This window comes from Apodemus sylvaticus, chromosome 11 (genome assembly GCF_947179515.1).
Source record: "Apodemus sylvaticus chromosome 11, mApoSyl1.1, whole genome shotgun sequence".
Taxonomy (NCBI): Eukaryota; Metazoa; Chordata; class Mammalia; order Rodentia; family Muridae; genus Apodemus; species Apodemus sylvaticus.
Genome location: NC_067482.1, coordinates 2,432,467 through 2,455,912, shown reverse-complemented (window position 1 = coordinate 2,455,912; position 23,446 = coordinate 2,432,467). Strand labels below are relative to the sequence as shown.

The following is a 23,446-nucleotide window of genomic DNA, read 5'->3' as shown; positions in this document are numbered from 1 at the left end:
AGTTACCCGAGACAGCTGAGAAGTGGCAATAGTTACCATCACACGGGGCACAAAAGCAATAGGGTTCTGCATCTGCAGCCTTGGATCCAAAGGAAGTGTTAGAGAAGATAACACATCTGTGGGAACTTTAGCTAAATCAGCCCAAAATATGGCTGTTTGTCAAAGAATTTTTTCCCTCTCCCTCTATCTCAATTTGCATCTCTTTTAAAAATATTTCAAGCTGACCCAGGCAATTTCTGTGAGTCCCTCCATCTCCAGCTGCCTGGGATACTTGTATAAACACCCACAGGCAGAGGCTCCTCAGAGGCTCCTTATCCTGAGCTCAGCACAGAGGCGGTATGGTATCACCCTTCCAGAGGAGGACAGACAGGATGTTCCATACCTCTAAGTGTCCTGCCTGGGAAACCAGAATCCTGAAATATTTTAACAGAAATAGTAAAGGTAAAGGCTGTCTTGTTGTTTGTTTTTCTGCATGATCTCTGCTATTGTCTGAAACTGTCAGAAAAGCTTGGCATGGTGGCACATGTCTGTGATCCCAGCACGGGGAGGCCAAGACAAAGGAACCTGAGGCCAGCCAATCTTCATAGTAGTACCTGACCTGGGCTGCTAATAAGATCCCATTTCGGACTGGAGGAGCTGAAGGGGTTTGCAGCCCCATGGGAAGAACAATGATTTTGGCCAACCAGATACTCCAGGGCTCCCAGGGACTAAGCCATCAACCAAGGGGTACACATGGTTCCAGCCAAAAATGTGGCAGAGGAGTGCCTTGTCGGGCATCAGTGGCAGGAAAGGTCCTTGGTCCTATGAAGGCTTGATAGATGTCCCAGCATGGGGAAATTGACAGGGGGTAGGTGGGAGTGGGTTGGGTGGAGGGGCATATTCTTGGAGGCAGGGGGTGGGAGGATGGCTTGAATATATTCAATTTAAAAAAAATCCCATTTCAGGAAAACAACAAAACCTCTGTCAAAAAGCCAAACCAGGGCTGGAGAGATGGCTCAGCTGTTAAGAGCACTGACTGTTCTCCTGAAGGTCCTGAGTTCAAATCCCAGCAACCACATGGTAGCTCACAACCATCCTAATGAGACCTGACACCCTCTTTGGGGTGTCTGAAGACAGATACAGTGTACTTACATATAATAAATAAATAAATATTAAAAAAAACAAAACAACAACAACAACTAAAACAAAAAACAAAACCACAACTATCGGAGTATAAAAATAGTCTTGTTTCAGTGTGGTGAGTGTTGTTTCTGTGATGTGTGACAGGTGCTATGTTTGTTTTGTTACTGCAGCCATTTCTGTTTTAGTTTATGGCTGAAATGTGAGTCAAATATGTTACTATAAATGAATTCCAGAAAAAGGATATTTATAATTATTTTTTACGGACTGAAAGGAGCTGAGTGGGTGCTTTCTCTGTGAGCACGAAGCCTAAATTCAAGCTCCAGGAGCCATGTAGAAGAGCCAGGCAGGACACCGAAAACCCCAGCCCTGGGGAGGCAGGCACACACAGGTCACAGGAAGGACACCTAAAACCCCAGCCATGGGGAGGCAGGCACACACAGGTCACAGGCAGGACACCTAAAACCCCAGCCCTGGGGAGGCAGACACACACAGGTCACAGGCAGGACACCTAAAACCCCAGCCATGGGGAGGCAGACACACACAGGTCACAGGCAGGACACCTAAAACCCCAGCCCTGGGGAGGCAGGCACACACAGGTCACAGGGCTCACTGGCTAGCCAGCCCAGCTAGTGGAAGACTCTGTCTCCAAACAAACAAACCAAGGTTGGGGCTGCAGAAATAATGTCTCAGCAGTTCAGAGCACTTGCTGCTCTTTCAGAGGACCTGAGTTCAGTTCCCAGCACACACATCAGAGAGCTCACAACTGTCCATAACTACAGCTCTGAGGGATCTGAAACCTTCTGGACTCCACAGATACCTGAACTCATATGCACATGCCCCTACACACATACACACTTGCACACACACACATTTAATTAAAAGTAAATCTTTAAGCTGTATGTATACATGTATGTATATAGATATATATGTATGTGCATATATAAGTATATGTATGTGTATATATATACTTACACATACACATATATATGTAAATCTAGGTGTGTGTGTGTGTGTATGTGTGTGTGTGTGTGTGTGTGTGCAAGCATTCGTGAATACTTGTGGAGTGGATGAAACAGGTGGTTGGGCCCAACAAAAAATGTGAATGTGTTAATGTGTAAATGAGAATGTTGATGAAAATGTAAATGTGTGCATGAATGTATCTGTGTTTATGCGTATTTCCTTGTGTAGAGGTTTTTCTTCTTTGGATAATTTTGACTTTCTTTTCCTAGCTCAACAAAAGTTAATTGTTCCAAGCCTCCCTCTTACCTGGCCATTGAGAGGTGAGGTTTCACGGCAAGAGAGAAAGGAGCCTTAGCAATAAATCCTCTACTGAATTCTCCACTGCTATACAGCATATGGAGGCTATATGTATGTGTATGTGTATATGATGTATATGTATATGGTCAGATGTTACTGATTCAGCCATTTGCTTAGTCAGTCTCCCAAACTGAAAACATATGACATGCTCCAGGGCCTTGGAATGTGCCCAGTCACATTAGGGAGATGCTGTAGTTCCAGAAGTTTGGAAGGAAGGGTCCAACCTCCAAATATAGGTTGGGGAATTGATCTTGCTGGGGCCTCCAAATGTTAATTCCACAGATGGACAATGAAAGACCATCAACACAAATTATGGCCAAATTAATTAAAACAGCTTTTTTTCTTTTATTTGTGTACATGGACTGTCTCCTCTGTCTTAGTCAGGGTTTCTATTCCTGTACAAACATCATGACCAAGAAGCATTTTGGGGAGGAAAGGGTTTATTCAGCTTACATTTCCACATTACTGTTCATCACTAAAGGAAGTCAGGACTGGAACTCAAACAGGTCAGGAAGCAGGAGCTGATGCAGAGGCCATGGAGGAACGTTTCTTACTGGCTTGGTCAGCTTGCTTTCTTATAGAACCCAGGACTACCAGCCCAGGGATGGCACCACCCATGAGGGGCCCTCCCTGCCTTGATCACTAATTGAGAAAATGCCGCACCGCTGGATCTCATGAAGGCATTTCCTCAACTGAAGCTCCTTTCTGTGTGATAACCCCAGCCTGTGTCAAGTTGACACACAAAACCAGCCAGTACACTCCACCTAAGATGGGGCTCAAGAGATCAGCATGGGAAAGATAAGGGGTTTTGTAGCTCAGAAGTAGAAAGTTTCCAAATGGGGATTTGACAGGCAACTAGGTGGTGTAACAGGAGCAGAATATGAACATAATAAGTTGGCCATAATGACCTCCTGAAACAAAGACATGGTGCAAAGTAATCATGACAAGGTGGTCACATTAAGTTTTTTTAAACAAAGGCAGGGCTGCCATTTCCTGGAACAGGCATATCAGAATAAGCAGGAGGCATGATTATTCAAACACCCAAGAGGCAGAACTTTATTGATTATTGGGCATAATGAATGATAAAGAGGGAAGAGTTGGACTTCAGATACAAAAACAAAAAATATCCATTACAATTTGTAAAGCTAGTAAGAAAATAATACAATCCCATGAGTTGACAGAGGAGACTACTTAAGGAAAAAAATGTCTTCCTTGAGTACAATGCACAGACAAGATAACTGTGGCCCGAGCTTGGGAGATGGCTCAGGGGTTGGAAAGTACACGCTATGTAAGCAGGAAGAACTGAGTTCAAATCCACAGCACAGAAGACTGGACACATAGTGTGAGTTTCTGTGATCACAGCACCCCCATGAGGAGATGGGAAACAGAAACAGGAGACTCTCTGGACATTCAAGGGATAGCTGTATTGGTGTGTGTGATACAAAATCAAGGAAGACACCTGACAGGAGATCAAAGGCTAGGAGGCTGAATCCCAAGGTTGTCCTCTGACCTCTACATATACCAGTGGTACGTGTGCTCACATTCACACACATTTATACAAAATTACCATGGCCTGGCCTTCTATTTATCTAAGATGAAACAAAGTCACATTAATCAGTAATCTTCTACAGACTTCTGTGAGCCACGTTCTGAGAGTGGAGCAGAGGCACTCTGCTATTCATAATTAAGCATGCATCTGACACCTTTCCTGGTGATCTTTCTGTCCTGTGGCGTCACACCCTTGTCTTACTGCATTGTCAATCTCATTGGAGTGCCCTTCCCTTTGCTGGGTGTCGATCTGTCACCCCTGTGTGTGCTTCACTACTCCACAGCTAACGTATTTTCAGATGATAATTTCTCATTGGTTGTGTGTCAGATGCTTTGTGGAGTCCTACAATATAACTCAGACACCCTGAAAATTTGGTATCTTTCTGTGTTATACCTAAATAACTTTGCTTATTTAAGGAAAAAAATGACCCGAGTCTCCGTGCTTTAAATTAATTATTTCTATGGCCTTCTTATGAAGTGTGAGGGCTGGCTGGCCAGTAGTGATATAATAGCCCCTGGAGCTCGAGGTACAGTTGCCAGCTGCCCAGTGTGGGTGCTGGGAACCAAACTGGTCCTCTGCAAGAGCAGCTAGTGCTTTCAAACAGTGAGCTATTTCTCCAGTCCTCCAAATGAGTCCTCTGCGAGAACTGCCAATGCTCTCAAACACTGAGCAAGCTCTTTCTCCAGCCCTTACACGTTTGTCTTAGATCATGATTCCGATGGATTCTTTCAGTCTCAGTTTCAGTGTCCAGACTCTTTCAAACCAGGATTTCAACTGTTGAAATGACTTAAATACAAAATACTGAGCTCTGTTTGACTGAGTAAGATAAGTTGAATCTACTCAGGAGATAGATTTTTGTATAGTAATGAAACTCCTATGGCTCTGCGATAAAAAGTGTTATGTTTATAGTAGCCTGCCAAAGCCCTGGACCAGATCAGCACTTAGACAAGTTTATCTTCCTTGCTATTATTTTAAAGGATTATAATCTTCCATCCCATCCAGAAATTCAATCTATAAGATTCAATTTAAACAATAACTGTTCTTAGTACAATTAGAAAATATAAAATATTTCCATTGTTATATTTGATATTTTGCAGTCTCTGTAAATTCTGGCCCCTTGTTATGAATTTCTGGAGACAGGAGGAGAGGAATCCCTAATGGTGATGGTCAGAGGCCCTTCTTCACAGCGCTGTTTCCAGTCTAGCTATGCAACTGTATTCCTCTTTTTTTTGTAAGAGATTTTTCACTGTTGTTTTTTTTTTGAGACAGGGACTCAGGTAATCAGAGCTCACTATGTAGCTGAGGACAACCATGAACTTCTTTTTACAAATATTTTATTTATTTAATTTTATGTCTATAGATATATATTGGTGATATATGTTTGCAGTGCCCAAAGAAGCCAGAAGACGAGGTCAGGCTTCCTGGACCTGCAGTTACAGGCAGTTAATTAATATAAAATTAATTAATTTTGTATGTATGGCTGTTTTGCCTACATATGTATCTGTATACCACATGAGTGCCTGATGCTCACAGAGGCCAGGGGGAGTGTGAGATTGCCTGGAACCAGAGTTGTAAGCCACCACGTGGGTGCTGAGAACAACACCCGGGTCCTCTGGAAGAGCAGCCTGTGCTTCTAACCACTGAGCCATCTCTCCAGCCACTACTTAGTTTTTTAAAGAGTAATTTCTGAAAGTTTTCCACTTAGGAAGCCTTTACTTTTCTGGTTTATCGGTTGGTTTTGAGGTGGTGTGTCACTATGTTGACCAGAAAGTCCTCAAATCCCTGAGTAAGCTGGTTCCTGTCAGGGCCCAAGGTAGCTAGGAGTACAGGGCATTTCTCCATGCCTTGCTAATGCTATTCTTGATATTAGTCAATGTTTGTTTATGTTTGTGTGTGTGTGGCATAGCATATGCATGGAGGGGAGAGAAAAACTGTGGGAATGGGTTTCTCCTCTTGCCACATACGTTCTCAGGAGCAAGCTCGGGTAGTCAGGTTTGCTACTGGGAAGCAGTTTTAAGCACTGAGCTGTCTCCCTAAGCCAACATTCTTAAAGTTTCTTTTTCTGTTCAGGTATTCATGGCGTCATCAACTGAGAGAATTTAAAAGTGAATACAGAGTCGTTGCACTGGATTTGAGAGGTTATGGAGAATCCGATGCACCTACTCATCAAGAGAGTTACAAACTGGACTGTCTAATTGCAGATATAAAGGATATTTTGGACTCCTTAGGTAGGTTAGACTTTTTAAAAAGTATGTGTGTGTGTGTGTGTGTGTGTGTGTGTGCATGTGTGTATGTATGCACACATATGTATGCAGGTACCTGCAGAATCGAATCCAGAAGAAAGTGTTGAATTCTTTGGAGCTCGGGTTACAAGGTTACAAGAACCACTGCCCTGAAAGAAAAATGGCCCCATCCCAGCGGTCAGCCCCACTCCAGCAGTCAGCCCCGTCCAGCGGCTAGCTCTGCCTCAGGAACCAGCCACACACTAGCAGCCAGCCCTGTCCCAACAGCCAGCCAAAGTCCAGCACTATCTATCAGTCGCTAGAAGCTCTTCAGAGTGGGTACAGCCTCATGAACCACTCTATCCGAAGTACGTTTATTGGGTGGATTGTATGTGGGTACCCACTGCTGCAGTGTTCATGAGTGTAGTGGCTGCACCATGTCGAGAAGAAAGCATTCCATCTGGTGGCTCTCCAACCTCCGACATTCATAGTCTTTCACCCCCTCTTCCTTGATATTTCCTGAGCCTTGGGAGGAGAGGGGTTAACACAAAAGTCCCATTTAAGGCTGAGCACTCAACAGTCACCTATGCTCAGCACTTGAGATAGTATCTAAAGCACAAACAAGAATTAATGGACTCAACAGCTTTTTTTTTTTTTTTAAATCTTGAGACAGTATCTTATGTAAGCCAGGTTGGCCTTGGACCCGTGCCTCTGCCATCCAAGAACTAGGATTATGAATTCGAGCTATTGGCCCTGTTCAATAAATATTTTTAAAGTGTATAATTTATTGGGGATATCTGGTAAGATGGCAAATAGTTTCAGAATGTAACTGTTTTATGTGAGATATAACTTCACCTGTTTCTTTGCAATGATGTCAACATGTTTTTCTCGGTCACAGGGTATAGCAAATGTGTCCTGATTGGCCATGACTGGGGAGGCATGATTGCCTGGCTTATTGCTGTCTGCTACCCTGAGATGATAATGAAGCTCATTGTTATTAACTTCCCACATCCAAGTGTGTTTACAGGTGAGTTTAAACTTTTAGTAAGCCACTTCTGCCAATGTAATAATTCTGTTATGGTCAGATCACAGGGCCTCCACAGACCACCAGAAACCATCAGGAATCCAACTGGTATGCAAAAGCAAAGAGTCTTTCTTAGAACTCGAGCTCAGACCCTCCAGCCTCTCCAACGGTACTGAGCAGGTACATGCCTGGCTGTTTTATCATGGTTGCAGCAGGGTGAGAGGGACTTGGTGGTTACCTGATTGGTTGGCATTTGCTTGGCACACTTCTACCGATTCGTAATGATCTCAGCTTAGTCTGAACAATGGTTGCTAGTTTTATCAATCTATTTTGAAACATTAGGTACTTTCCCCTAAGAATGGATTGGTTGTTACTAAGGGTAGAGTAGCTGTTTGTTTAGGGAATTGTGGTTGTTGCCAGGGTGACATGGTTCCTGGAACAAGTTGGAGTTTGTTTTTTTTTTCAGTAGCTGAGTTCATTCTAAGGGCAAGTTAATCATAAAATGGAGTCTGAAGGCAAAATGGGGTTTGTAATGTTAAGTTGAGCCCTTCAAATTCACCATCACCACTGACACTTTGGATTCAAAACAACAAAATTTGGTTAGCATAATCTTTTCAAGGTTAAACAAAGTCTCGGTATGGTTGGTGGTCATATCTGTACTCTGAGCACTTGGGAGGTAAGACAGGGAGGTGTTCAAGGCCAGCCTGGGCTACATGGTGAGACTGGGGCTCAAAGATAGATAGATACATAGATAATAAACAAACAAACAAACAAACAAATATAACCAACTGAACAAAGTTGACAAAGTTACATCATGTCAGACAACTTAATTTGTTGGTTTGTTTTTTTAGACAGTGCCTTACATTTTAGTCCAAGCTGACCTGGACTGTCAATATTTCTGCTTAATCCTCCCAAATGCTGGGATTATAGGCATTTTCCATCAAGCCCAGCTCTTACTGTGTGTGTGTGTGTGAGAGAGAGAGAGAGAGAGAGCGAGAGAGAGTGTGTGTGCTGTGAACTAAGCCCTGTTCTCTACAATTTCTAGTGAGGCACTCTACTACTGAGACACACTGTCAGCTTAATACTTTAATTTTAAACCTTCCTGGGGAAAAATCTAAGAAAATTTAGCTTCCTATTTGCTTATATAATTTTATTTTATTTTTTGGACAGTATTTCACTTAACTTGGAAAGGAATAAGGGAGAAAATCTGGTGGCAGTGCTTTGAAAATCATAAATCCTGGCAGGAATTAATTTTCTTTTCTGAGTCCTTTAGCTATTGAACACAAAAGTAGTCTTTAGAGCAGTAACCCTTAACTGTTTGAACTCAGGAATTCTTTACTCTCTTAAAATTATTAAAGACCCTGAAGAGGTTTGTTTATTTAGGTTATATCTATAAGTAGTCACTACTTAGGAAATTAAAATTGGAATATTTAAAATATATTTGTATATCAGTTCATTTTAAAAAACAATTATACATTCACATAAACACTGAATTTTGATGAAAACAACTAGACTAAACAAAAGTACCAACTACACTAAATCAGTTTTAGTAAAAAGAATATTTCACGTTTTACAAATCTCTTTAATTCTGGCATAGCAGAAGACAGCTGGGCTCTTCTCTATGATTCTGCCTTCAATCTGTTGCAATATGTTCTTAGAACAGAAGTGTGAGAAGAGATCTGGCCTCATACAAATGTGTCCTAGGAAAAGGCACAAGTATTTTCACGTTCCAGTCTTCTCCTTCTTCTACCCAGCCCATGACCACGCCCACTCTCAAGTTCATGACCAATTCTTCTTTAGTGGTTGTTGTTACACAAATTAATAAACATATAACACAACCACTGAGTCTGTTGAGTGTTGCCATGCATATGTTTCTAGGGCTGACTACTTGGTGTTAGATAACCAGTCATGGGATTCATCCCCAGAGAATACTAATTCTCTCTGAGCAGTTGTAGCTTCCTCGAGGGGTGGGACCCCATGAGATTTGTGCTAACTATACTGGGATGGCAACTGGTGTTGGAATTGTTCAGGTCTTGTTTAGACAGGTACCCATGTTGTTGAGATCTCATTGGTATGGCTTCCCTGGCATAGCTTGAAGAGACAACATCACAGCAGACCTTCTGAGCCCCTCTATGGGTCTCAAAAATCTTTCTACCCACTACAATACATATCCATTGAGTCTTAGGTGCAGGAGCTGAATTGTAGATGTATCACTTGGGGCTGAGCATCATAATTGTTGTCTGTGTTTTGACTATTAAGGTCTTTGGTAATGGTCTCCATCTGTTGCAGAACGAAGCTTCTTTGATGAGGTAAGAAGTGGGCGCTGTGCTTATCTGTGGGCATCAAGAATGGTAGGAAATACACTGGTTTGGGAAAGTGGCAGCAGGGTCTCCTCTGAGATCCATAACCTTGCTAGCTATGTGCATTTGGCTAGGAAAGCTAGAGTGCTTTAATAACCTTTCAAATAATGGAGGGTTTTCTTAATACCTTACCAAGCTAAAAAAGTAATCATTTAATAAAGGCTAGGGAGAATATAAACAAGATGTTGAGACCTGTGGCTCTCTGTAGCTCTTTGAATGGCTCTTACTAAATTATTTGAATCATCATGCACTGAAACATTGTTGCCTTACAAAGTCATGCAGACCTTCAATACCTGATGTGTTTTTAAAATCACACTAACCAGTGCAACAGAAAAGTCTTCAATATTGAAATTTTTTCTAGCTCCTAGCAGCAGATTAAGATGTCTCAAAAATCCTTATTTTCAGTTGAAAGTCTGAATTGTATCAATGACAGCAGACACTGAGTGTTGTTTTCTTTTAAGTTGCCTGTTGCAGTCATTGGTTAGGGCTGTGGCTGGTACCTCTAATCTCAGCATTTAGGAGGCAGAAGCAGGAAGAGTTGGTGAGGCTAGCCTGGTTTATATAGAGCTACAGGGCTTCCTAGTGGTCTCTGTTGACTAAGGATAGTTACAAAGTACATCTTTGCAGTAAAAATGGCATTCCATAAAAAAAAAAGAAACATCCTCTCATTAATCCAGCTGTACTTTTGTGCTTTTCTTTACTTCTTGTTTTGAGACAGGCTCTCATAATGTAGCCTTGGCTGGCCCAGAACTCATTATGTAGAACTCATTGGCCTGGAACTCACACTGTAGACCAGGCTGTTTTCAAACTCACAGAGATTCCCCTGCCTCTGCCTCCCCAGTGCTGGGATTAAAGGTGTGTGCCACTTGGTGACAAGTGCTTCTCTTGAAATCACTCTTATATTCAGGTGAGTAGCAGAATTATTATGTCCTCTATTTCTGGTCATGTGGTCTATCAAAAAGATATGCTCCAAGGTGAAGAATTTATAAAATTAAGATTCTGTTATCTCATCATTAAGTGAAACTGGCTTTTAATTGGATTAATTAGCTGATTTATTTGCCACAACTGAGTGGTAGTGAAGACTGCAATGGCCGTTAGTGTTTGTTGTCAGGGTTACGGTATTGACTTGTGCTCAAACAGAAGCTTTTCTCTACTGTTGCTTTTGTACCATCAGTGCAGATTTTAACATGGCTAAAACAAGCAAATAATAGCTTAGTACTATTATGAAATGGACTGATCATCACTTGGAAACTGCAAAGGATCTTGGGAACCCACAAGGATGCTCAGGACCTCTCCTTTATGGAGAGGACAGTTTTGAAGGGAACTCTCAGATGCTTAGTACTGATTAACACCCTGTCGACAATGTTTATATTTGGCTATGGCAAAATTATAATTTTGTCCTGTTCAAGGATTCCTGTTGGGTTTTCTGAAGCTCAGGTACTACTAGAATGCACACCGATTATTTAGGAAACAAAAGGTTCAGAACTTGGAGCTGATGAGGTGGTTCAGCAGGTGAAGGCACTTGCTACCAACCTTAATGAGCAGAATTCCATACCTGTAAACCACATGATGGAAGAAAAGAACTGGCTCCTATTGGTTGTTCTCTGATCCCCATAAGCATATTAAGGCACACCCATACCTACACACAAAACCACATACATAATAAATATTTTTAAAGTTCAGAACAACACTTTTCTATTTCTCCTCAAAATTAAATCATTGAGGACCACAGGGTCCCAGTGACTATATAGAGACTGCATATTTTCAGTATCAGGGTTGAATTTCTGGTACACTTCCACCAACTGATCTCTGTTGAGGTAGAGCAAGATGGATGCTCGGTACTGAAATGCCCTAAGAGTTGTTAGACTTTTCTCAGTTCAATTAAGTAACAGAAGTCCAATGGTACACCTGCTGAGTCATCAGGACCCTGAAGTAGATGTTATTTGTTAGTGGTCCTATATGATAAAATGTAATTCCTGACTTTGTAAGAAAGGTGCTTGGAATAATTATAGAATATGTTATCAATGATGGCGTTATCCTGTTAGAAATAAGTTTGGGATTGAGAAGAAAGAGGCATCCAATCCAACTGAAGGATCTGGACAAGTAAATTTTACTCTTGATCAAGAAGGGGTGTGCTTGGAGGAGCAAACAACCCAAGACAGGAAGTCAGTCCACCAGGTTCTTAGTCAAACTCGGGTGGTGCCTGCATCTTTTCCCCCTTGGTTGTGGTCTGATCTTACAGTCTTAATCAGCTAGTTTGAAAAGAATTGACACACAGGAAATGAAGGAAGGGACGGGGTCACTGCTCCAAGGAAAAAGAATCACTATTCAGGGCCATCAAATTCCAGGAATAGCCAGCAGACCTTTGTGTAAACAAAAGTTGGGGTGAGCAAGTAAAACATTTGTAGAGGTTGTGGGTGTGGATAAAAATGTGAGTTGCTTGCTCTAAACACAAGTTTTATAGTGTTTAATAGGAAAGACCCATATTTGTTGTTTCTTATAACCCTACCAAGCATTTTTAAATGTTTTGCCTGGATTTGTTTTCCTTCAGTTGAATTGATTTCTCTTAATTGAACAGTGAATAAAGTTTCAACAATGAATTCACAAAATGTCTAGCATAGCAATGGTCAGTATTCCTAAAACCTTCAGACAAAATGAAAAATAAAACCCAAGTTTCCATAGCAAGCAAAAAGAAGCAGTACCAGTCAGGTGTGTGATCAAATTTCTCCTGCTTTGTCTTCAGTGTCTTGCCAAATAATTAAAATACTTACCATTCCATACCTACCTCGGCAGGCTTCTCCTCTGACTCATCTCATGAGCCTCCTCCTGCCCTGCACACTGGCCATGCTGGCTTTCTCTCTGTTGCTTGTCTGTCTCAAACCCAGGACCTCTTTGGCTGTTCCTGGGTGCCCTTGCTTGATTTTTGCATCTCTGGCTTCCTCTCACCATGCAAAACTAAGCCCACCTGTCAAGTGCCACATCTAGAAGGCTTCTCTGGTCATCTCTATTAATGATCTCTCCAGCCCCTGTCCTACTATCACTCTCAATAAGATTGCCTTGTTATATGTTCCATACGTATTTGTTGGCTGGAGATTGAACCCAGAGCCTCATGCACATTAGACAGAGCACTCTACCACTTATAAACAAATGCGCAGTGAAACCACCTAACTGGACCACTCCAGGGGTAGAAAGAAAAGTTTATTGGGGATCAATAACCTATGGGGAGACTGCCAAGGCTATCTGTGGGATGGGAGTGGCCAAGATAAAAAAAAGAAAAGGAAGCAGGTGGTATATGATGGTCAGCAGGGTAGGGGTCTTTGAGATGATACTGGCTGTTTGGATTGACCAGGAACAAGATGCCTTTGCTCATGGTAGTTGACCTTTGCGAACAGAACAAGGGAGGTTCCTCATAAAAGCCAGCCTTGAGGTTTCTGTTTACCCAGCCAAAGTCCTTCTGTTTAGGACATTGTCACTAGCACTGCCATTTTGAGGGGCCCACTTTGGGCCTCATGCCACTGAGCTATATCACTGACATTAGAGTGACCCTTAAGACAGGGCAGAAGATCACCTCTTGAGAGCCTTTTCTGTTTGTTCATTGCTAAACCTCCTGGCTTACAGTTGATTCAAAAACTGTCAGTGAATGAATAATTTTCTAGATACATGAATAAATGTATAGAAAGTGTCCAGCTCCTTTTGAGGATCCAAGGTAAGGACTTCAAATTGAATCTGTTTATAAGCAAACTCTTTTAATCAACAGGATACTACATCACCATAAATTCCTAAGGTGGTTGTTAAGTCTGGGATATTGAGCATGGAGGACTAGCAGGGTAATTCAGGCTTCCTGCTCCCCAAGGAGTGAAATCTTGGTAGAGAACTTTCTTTTCACATAAAATGCTATACATTTTCTAAGCACTGGAAATACCAATCAGAATAAGAGAAAAGGGGTATATGGAAGCCTTGCTTGTGGATTCTTTAATGGGATTGTCTAAAAATGGAAATGGGTGTAAGAAGAAGTTCTCTCAATAGTAAGCTCCTTACAGCTCTCAGATGACATCTAACACAGCGCTTTAATTTCAGAGTATATACTACGGCACCCTGCCCAGCTGTTCAGATCCAGCTTTTATTACTTCTTCCAAATACCGCGGTTCCCAGAATTTATGTTCTCAATTAATGATTTCAAGGTAAGTCAGGCAAATACTTTCCTTTTATCATTATTATTTATGCCAAATCTTTTAATGAAAAGCCATCTTTAAGAAGGAAAAATGATCTGGGCATGGTGGTGCACACCTTTAATCCTAGCACTTGGGAGGCAGGGGCAGGTGGATTTTTGAGTTCGAGGCCAGCCTGGTCTACAGAGTGAGTTCAGGACAGCCAGGGCTACACAAAGAAACCCTGTCTCAAAGAAAAAAAGAAAAAAAAAAAAAGGAAAACCAAACAAAACAAAAAAAAAACAAAAAAGAGAATGAAAAATGAAATAAAATAGTAAGACTTAGTAGATTTGGTTACTGTTCTGTTGTCGTGATGAGGCACCATGGCCAAGGCAACTTATTGTTGATGGATATTTGATTATGCTATGAACCATGAAATTGTGATAATAACTGGCAAAACCTGTTTTTAACTTGCTGTGTGGCTCACCCCTAGCACACACCTTTAATCTAAGACCTTCATGTTTATTGTAAACAGGATTAAAGTCAACTGTAGGTCAAGAGGTGGAGCAAGCAACCAGTTGACAGGGAGTGTTCATGGAAAAAGATAAAGTGAGGGGAGTCAGGAGGACAGATAGAGGGATGCACAGGAAGTAGGAGGGAGGGGGCATTGAGTTTGAAGGAGTTTTTGAGGAGTTTATTCCTCTTGGGATGTCAGCTGCGGAGGAAGATTAGCTGGGTGCTTTCTCTGCCTCTCTGAGCTAGGATGCTTTTACCCCAGCATTTGGCTCTTGAGTCTTTATTGGCAAAATTGAACATTTGCAATTTTGTTTAAAAAACAAACTTATAAAAGACAGCATTGAATTGGGGATTCTCTTACAGTTTTAGAGACTCAGTCCAGTTCATTATTATCACAGTGGGGAGTATGGCAGGCAGGCTTTTGAAACTTTAAAGCCCACAGTTCAGTGGTACCTACTTCAACAAGGCCACACCTCCTAATCCTTCCCACATAGTTCCACCAACTGGAGACCAAGCATTCAAACATATGAGTTTATAGAGGCCATTCTCATTCAAGCCACACAGTAGGTTTGAAAGACATTCTATCATGTTGACTTATCTTTATATCTCATTGATGTGTTTGAAAGCCTGGCTTTGTATCTTATTGTTACCATCTAGAATTTGAACCCAGTAATTTTATCCTTCAGTTAAAGATTTTTTTGGTTTTGTTTTTGTTTTTTTCGAGACAGGGGTTCTCTGTGTAGCCCTGGCTGTCCTAGAACTCACTCTGTAGACCAGTCTGGCCTCAACTTGGAAATCTGCCTGCCTCTGCCTCCCAAGTACTGGGATTAAAGGCATGTGCCACCATGACCTAGCTCAGTTAAAGAATTAAAAAGCAGGAAAGAAAAAATAACTTTTAACAAGACAGGCATCAACAGAGAAATCTCAAACACAGCAATCAAGAGCAAACAAAATTAGCAGTTGAAGGTATTTAATGAGAATGAGGAAACACACGTGTGCAGCAGGAATACAGAGAAAAAAGGCAGCTTGGGAAACCAAAATCCCCATCTTTTCTGGAGTGCCGGCGTTATTTAAGTCTCTGAAAGGTCTCTCTCCCCTATCTTAGGGTGGGTCAGTTTGAAGAAAGACAGAATGGCTGGTTGACCCATATCTGTTGTTGTAAGCTGCTAGGTTTTTGTATCAGGTCAGGAAGGTAATCTGGCTATCTTGGAAGTTCTATTGTGTAAATATGTTGAGGAGGTCCATCAGCAGGATAGGAGAAAAAGACTTAAAGACTTAATTTAAACTTAATTTTTTTTAATTTAAGTTTAACTTCTTAAACTGTTTTAAATTTCTAGGCACAAGAAACCCTTCTGCCTCATCCTCCTGGCTAGCTGAGACTGGGGAGTCAAACCAACACACCACACTGTTAGAATGTTTAAAATTGATTCGAATCCCTTGTTTCTTTGCTTTCCTTTTAAAAGGATATAGTGGAACACACCTGTAATCCCAGCATTCAGAAGGCAGAGGCAGAAAGATTGCCACAAACTTGAGTCTAGCCTGGGCTATACAGTGAGTGCCAGATGGACCAGATGCTGTCTTGATAAACAAACAAGCAAAGTTGAAGCAATTAGATTGCCCTCCCCCCCTGTTGCTTCAGTGTGGTACCCAGGCTCCCTGTGTTATAGATGTCTGTCTAGACGCTTAATTGGATTTTAATTTGCCAAGAATCTTCAAAAGGGGATACAATGTATTTCTTCATGAGTCTTCTTAGTTAAATTGGTTGTGTCTGGCTGTCTCCCTTTTTGTTACAGTGGGCTTCTGAGCTGTTAGCCCAGCCACAGTTTCCTGGCACTGTGCCAGGTTTATATTGCTACTAGGTTTATTATTATTTTGGCACAATATGCAAAATGACTTTCTAATTACATCATTCTTTCTGGGTTTTTTTGTTTGTTTGTTTGTTGGTTGGTTGGTTGGTTGGTTGGTTGTTTGGTTGGTTGGTTGGTTTTTCTCTGTGTAGCCAGGCTGTCCTGGAACTTACTCTGTAGACCAGGTTGGCTTTGAACTCAGAAATCTGCCTGCCTCTGCCTCTCAGGTGCCATCTAATCCCAAGTGGGATTAAAGCGTGTGCCACCACTGCCCAGCTCCATTCTTTCTATTTTTAGTCAACTGGGATTGTTTTGTCCATCTTCTGCTTGGTGTTTTTTAAGTATAAAATGACAGTATAAATGTTTCTTGTAATTAGTATATATTTGATATGACAATAAATACTAGCCATTATTGTTTTCGAGGCCCACATTATCCCATACCAGCCAAATGGGAGCCCCTCAGATTGGCTTCTGTTTCATTGTTGTGTAATCCCCTAAACTGATAATATTTAATGTTTTACTTGGAAATCTATTATTTCCTGTCCTAGTCTGGAAGCATTCATTTGTTCATTTATTCAAGGAACTGTCCTTTATTTTAGTGGGAAATGATATTTAGAGACCACAGTGCGGATGTCAAGGTAATTGTTATAAGGTTTCTAGATATTTTAGCACATGCCTTTTTTTTGGGGGGGGACAGGGTTTCTCTGTGTAGCCCTGGCTGTCCTGGAACTCACTTTGTAGACCAGGCTAGCCTCGAACTCAGAAATCCACCTGCCTCTGCCTCCCAAGTGCTGGGACTAAAAGGTGTGTGCCACCACCGCCTGACTAATTTCTAGATATTTTCATCACACAAAACATCTGTGTACAGTTTTTAGAAAGAATAAATACATTGTAAAATTGTATTTACAAAACAAACTTAAGACAAGATTAATTTTGATATTACATAAAACATTTGTAGCATTCCATACCAGGGCTTAAAGAGCATATTCAGAGCAGTCAGGCTTGTCTGTCTGTCTGTGCACCGCTCCCTCCCTCTCTCATAGGAGACCATTTCATTTAATGTCATTTATCTCTTTTTTTATTTTTAAGACATAACGTCGTAGCCTATAATGTATACATGTATCTGTGTCAACAGTTGCAAACATGCCTGTGATGTGGCTATTCAAGAGGAGATCAAGGGTAAGATCATGAGGAAAAGTAAAAAACAGGGAAAGGACACAGCACTAGCAAAAAGGATTGGAGAAGGGATAGAGAGAAGAAGGTTTATGGGACATATGGGGAAGGGGGATCCAGGAAAGGAGAAATCATTTGGAACGTAAACAAAGAATATAGAAAATAAAAATATTAAAAAAAAATAAAGTTGTTTCTCTAGTTTCAACCAAGTCACAGGGAGTTTTTTTCTTTTTGAAACGATAATTTAATAATATTTCTCCCTTCCCTCTCCTCACTGAAAAACTCTCCTGTATACCTTTCCCTACTCTCCATGAAATCCTTGACCTCTTTTTTGCTACCATATGTGTATATACATATATATTCCTACACATAACCTATTCAGTACATATAGTATTATTGAATGTATGTCTTCAGGTCTGGCCACTGGCACTGGACAACCAATTTGAGTGCTTTTCCTTGGGGACAGCCACCTCTCCTGTCCCCAACTTTCTTCTTTTGCCTAGAGTTTTGTTTTTTGGTAGAGTTGAGGCCTTGTGGGTTTTTCTCCATCTGCTGTGGCATGTCCATCGATATCATCCTGGTTCAGCTATGTTCTGGCAGTCTTGTTGGTGAGACTTGTGGGTGCAGCTTCTGACATTACTAGGAGACAGTCTCACAGTAAACCCCCTGATCCTCTGGTCCTTAAAATCTTTCTGCCCCCTCTCCTAAAATGTTCACTGAGCCTTGGATGTGTGGAAACATTTTGTAGATGTATCCGCTGGGACTGGGCTCCATAATTCTGCATTTTGATTGGTTGTGGTTGTCTGTAGTGGTTTCGGTCTGTTGCAAAGAAAAGTTTCCTTGATGAGGCTGAAGACTACACTTATCTGTGGGCATAATGACAAATATTTATAGATTTTTGTTAGGGATTGTGCTGGTTTAGTAAGTTAGAGGATTCTCCTCTAAGAAGCGTGACTTCACTAGCACTGAGTTACCTACATTTCCAGTGCCAGTCATGGTATCCCTCTTGTTGGACAGGTCTTAAGTCCACTTGGAGAGCAATTGGCTACCATCAGCGTGTACATGACATTACTGAGCCCTTTCTCAGTGTCAGCTTGTCACCCTGATCCTTGATGCGGTTCGTAGGTGTCATAGCTGGGTAGGACTGCTAGTGGCTCCCTCCTTTGGAAGCTTGCACAGTGCCTTCTGGTGTCATGCAAGCTAGTCCTCATATTCACATCAGGTTCCAGCCTAGGGGATCTCCGAATCCCATTTCTGAAGTGCGTGGTGTCTCCTGCCCTAAAGATTTACCTTCCGCCCTTTGGGGCAACGAAGAGTGATGGCAATGGCCTGTGCGATTTGGGAGTCACGTAGAGAACCTTGAGAGTGGGGTTCTCATGGGTGCTACTGGGATTTTTGTGAGGTAGTTTTTGACTCGTAGAGGGAGCACTGCCAATTCAAATCCAGGTATATGTGTATTTATACATAGGATTATACATATCATGGAGTTGCTAGGTAAATAGTTAATAGTATATTTTTCATATTTTTTTCCTTTGGTTTTTCGAGACAGGGTCTCTCTGTGTAGCCCTGGCTGTCCTGGAACTCATTCTGTAGACCAGGCTGGCCTTGAACTCAGATATCCACCTATCTCTGCCTCCCAAGTGCTGGGATTACAGGCATGCGCCACCACTGCCCGACTATATTTTTTTCATTTTTTCCAAACATCTTTATTGTTATTTTATCCACCCCCTTCTTCTGTGTCGACCTCCCTTCCTCTCCAAAGAACACTTCCTTTCTCATTTCCGGATCAGATCCCATGTACCCTGCCTTTCCCTTCTCGATTGCTCAGCCTTGCCCCCCATCCTGGCAATGGCCCTGATTCCCTTTCCTTGTTTCTACAGCTACTAGAGGATATGCACTCACATCTGATGGTTTGGAGCTAGGAACCTCCAATAAGAGAGAACATGAGACATTTGTTTATGTGTATGTGTGTGTGTGTGTGTGTGTGTATTGAAAAAGTACATAAAAATTCAATTGATAATGGGTGTCTAAGAACGTAATTGAAGCTCCAGGGCTTCAGAACGTCCAATCTAACTGTGTAGAAGTTCACCAAAATATATAGCTTGAGGCTGGACAAGTGCTTGCTGTAGTAGCTACCTTTATCTAGCCGATGACACTTTTGTTTTAGAGTCTATTACAGTGATTCTTTACCCTTATACCCAGTGGAGAGTGGATAGTACACACTAGTATTCTGTTTATTTTGTTCTTTTTTTTCACCCAGTAATGTAGCCTAGTGATCACTTCAGGCAAACATATAGAAATAGTCTCTTTCTTTACATGTGATACTAAGGGCCCTTTGTACACCAGAGTGTGACTGAACTAGAATTTATTCAACAAGCACTCAATTGATGGGCACTGAATTTCTTCTGGTCATTTTCAATTACAAATAATATAATTGATCACCTCATGTTTATGCCATTTCACATTTTGGCACATGTACTTTTTTGTGTAGAAGGATTCACATGTGAAAAGGCATCCCATTTTTATTACTTGTTTGGTGGTGGTTTGAAGATGAGGGAAGAATTTCCATTGGTCAGTTCTCTTATACCTCATGTGTACTGGGACTCGAACCCAGGTCCTTGCATTTGGCAGCAAGTCCCTTTACCTGTAAACCATCTCAGGAGGCTCTAGGACTCACATTTTAAACAAATAGGATGATGGTTCTGAACAGGATGTCTGTGCATTGGGAAATGATCCTGTAGAGCAGTGCTCCATGAAACAAGGGTGGATCACTGGGGCAATTTAAAAGCTTGCAATTGGGATTTTAAAGCCAAATGACAAAACTGACTGGAAAACACCAGCAGAAGAGGTAAGGACACCAAAGGACATCTCAAACTCCCACTTACTTGGGAAACTGCTGGGAACTGGGATATGAACTGGGCTGTGAAGTAAAGCATTTGCTACTATGGTTTGAGAAACTTTGAAAGAAGGCTATTTCTGGTCACTAAATAGTAGCCAAAATATGAAGGAAGGGTTTGGCAGGGAAACTACCTGGCAGGGTCTTATAGAATGCGAAGAGGTACCAAGATAGGATGCTTTTCAGTGGGGTAAAAAAACCAAAGGGATTGAAAAGGAAGAATAAAAAAAAGTTAGGAAAGCAGAAATGTGAATTGCATCTATAAGCAATGAGACCTTCAGCTACAGCAAAAGTTACAAGTTATCACTACCTATCAGTTACCATATCTGCCACATCAACTACCACATCCCCCACATCAACGACCATATTCCTCACATCAACTACCATATCCCCCACATCAACTACCCTATCCCTAAATCAACTACCACATTCCCCACATCAACTACCATATCCCTCACACAACTACCATATCCCCCACATCAACTACCATATCCCTCACACAACTACCATATCCCCCACATCAACTACCATATCCCTCACATCAACTACCATATTCCCTACACAACTACCATATCCCCACATCAACTACCATACCCCTCACATCAACTACCATATCCCCTACACAACTACCATATCCCCACATCAACTACCATACCCCTCACATCAACTACCACATCCCCCACATCAACTACCATATCCCCCACACAACTACCATATCCCTCATATCAACTACCATATCCCCTACACAACTACCATATCCCCACATCAACTACCATACCCCTCACATCAACTACCACATCCCCCACATCAACTACCATATCCCTCACACAACTACTATATCCCCCACATCAACTACCATATCCCCACATCAACTACCATATCCCTCACATCAACTACCACATCCCCCACATCAACTACCATATCCCTACATCAACTACCATATCCCTACATCAACTACCATATCCCCTACACAACTACCATATCCCTCACATCAACTACCATATCCCCTACACAACTACCATATCCCCACATCAACTACCATACCCCTCATATCAACTACCACATCCCCCACATCAACTACCATATTTCCACATCAACTACCATATCCTTCACACAACTACCATATCCCTCACATCAACTACCATACCCCTCATATCAACTACCACATCCCCCACATCAACTACCATATACCCCACACAACTACCATATCCCTACATCAACTACCATATCCCCTACACAACTACCATATCCCCACATCAACTACCATATCCCCCACACAACTACTATATCCCCACATCAACTACCATATCCCCCCACATCAACCACCATACCCCCCACATCCCTCCATATCAACTACCGTATCCCCCCAACATCAACTGCCATACTATCTCCCCCCATTTTTTGAGACAAGGCTCATGAATGCCAGCATGGCCTTGACTGAACAAGTATGTGGAAAAGAAAATCTTGGCTTCTGATCCTCTTGACTCTACTTCCTAAGTGCTGAGTTGTCAGGCATGTGCTACCCTCTCAGGTTAAGCAGTACTAGGGCTCAAATCACGTTTTTGTGCATGCTAGTCAAGAACTCTACCAATTGAGCTACATTGTCAGCACCCAGCTCCCTTTAAAGTAAGGGTTTATTATCAGATAACTGACAGTTTTAAATTATCCTCTTTTGCTTAATTAGGCTTTGAAACACCTGTTTACCAGTCAGAGCACTGGCATTGGAAGGAAAGGACGCCAGCTGACAACGGAAGATCTAGAAGCTTATGTTTATGTCTTTTCTCAGCCTGGAGCACTAAGTGGTCCAATTAACCATTATCGAAACATTTTCAGGTAAGTATAATTTCTCTTAGGTTAGGTAAAATACTTCAATCTAAAGGGATAATATAATACTTTATTATTTTAGATTAAGTTTGTCACTTATTTAGAGTGTCACACTCATTTCCCCCAGACACTTCATATTCTGTGTGTGTATGTATTGTGTGCCTGTGTGTGTGCATGTTTCTGTATGTATGTGCATATGCCTGTGTGCCTGTGTGTGCATGTATGTGCATCTATGTGTGTCTGTGTCTTTTTGTGTGTGCATATGCATGTACATGTATGTTTCTATGGGTGCTTCTGTATGGGTGTATCTGTGTGCATGTGTGTCTGTCTGTGTGTATCTGTCTATGCATGTGTGTGTCTGTGTGTGCATATGTTTGTGCCTGTGTGTACACATGTATGTCTCTGTATCTGTGTGTGTGTGTGTGTGTGTGTGTGTGTGTGTGATGGTGATGTGTTCATACTTCACAGTGCCTGTGTGGCAGTCATAGAGGACAACTTGGTGTCTGCCTTCACCTTCTGGCACTTTGTTTGAAGCAAAGTCTCTTTTGTTTTTCAGCTACACACCCCAAACTAACTGACCCGAAAGCTTCCAGGGGCTCTCCTGTTTCTGCCTCCCATGTCTCCATAGCAGTGCTGGGACTACAGCTCTTTACACTCATTGTTTGCCTTTGCATGAGTTCTATAGACTTGAACTCGGGTCCTCATGGTTGTAACCAGCACTGAGCCATCTCCCCAGCCCCAGATCCATTATTAATAAATTTCTTTCATAGAAAATTTAAAACATGGAACAGTAGAGAATGAAAGGTCTCTATGTGGTCATTGCTTGTTTTATCCATAATTCTAGCCTCTTATTCTTTTTGGCCCATGCTGTCCTGAAATTCTGTGTAGCCCAGACTAGCCCTGAACTTGCCGCAACGGCTGCCTTTGTGACTTGAGTACTGCAATTACGTTCTCTAACACACTCAACATGTTGGAACATGCTCAATGCAGTGCTTGACAATTATCTTTCATTACTACCTCCCGAGGAGCTTTTAAAGACATTTCCTCCGAATTCACCCTTCCCCAAGGTAAGGCTCTTCTACCCTCCCAAGAACCGATTTCAGCCCTGTAGGAAGAGATGCTACTGTCCCCTTTGAGGAATGTGCAACCTTCATGCCTGTTAAGAACATTGCTCAAACTTTCCTAATGGGTTTCAAGCCAATGTGTTTCGATTTCACAGCTGCCTGCCTCTCAAGCATCACATGGTGACGACCCCGACACTGCTTCTGTGGGGAGAGGAAGATGCGTTTATGGAGGTCGAGATGGCTGAGGTCACAAAGATTTATGTTAAAAACTATTTCAGACTCACCATTTTGTCAGAAGGTAGCCACTGGCTTCAGCAAGACCAGCCCGACATAGTGAATGGACTGATATGGGCATTTCTGAGGGAAGAAACTAGGAGAGACTGA

The 23,446-nt window shown here is 41.9% G+C and overlaps 1 protein-coding gene across 1 annotated transcript in view; it reads left to right on the top strand.

Moving 5' to 3' along the window:
• The window catches only part of Ephx4 (epoxide hydrolase 4), a 29,245-nt gene extending 5,799 nt beyond the window's left edge, over positions 1-23,446 (top strand). The window contains exons 3-7 of the mRNA XM_052199588.1: positions 6,059-6,216; positions 7,109-7,237; positions 13,672-13,775; positions 21,859-22,007; positions 23,218-23,446. Of these exons, the coding sequence (XP_052055548.1) occupies positions 6,059-6,216; positions 7,109-7,237; positions 13,672-13,775; positions 21,859-22,007; positions 23,218-23,446 (769 nt within the window). The remainder of the gene's footprint in view (positions 1-6,058; positions 6,217-7,108; positions 7,238-13,671; positions 13,776-21,858; positions 22,008-23,217) is intronic.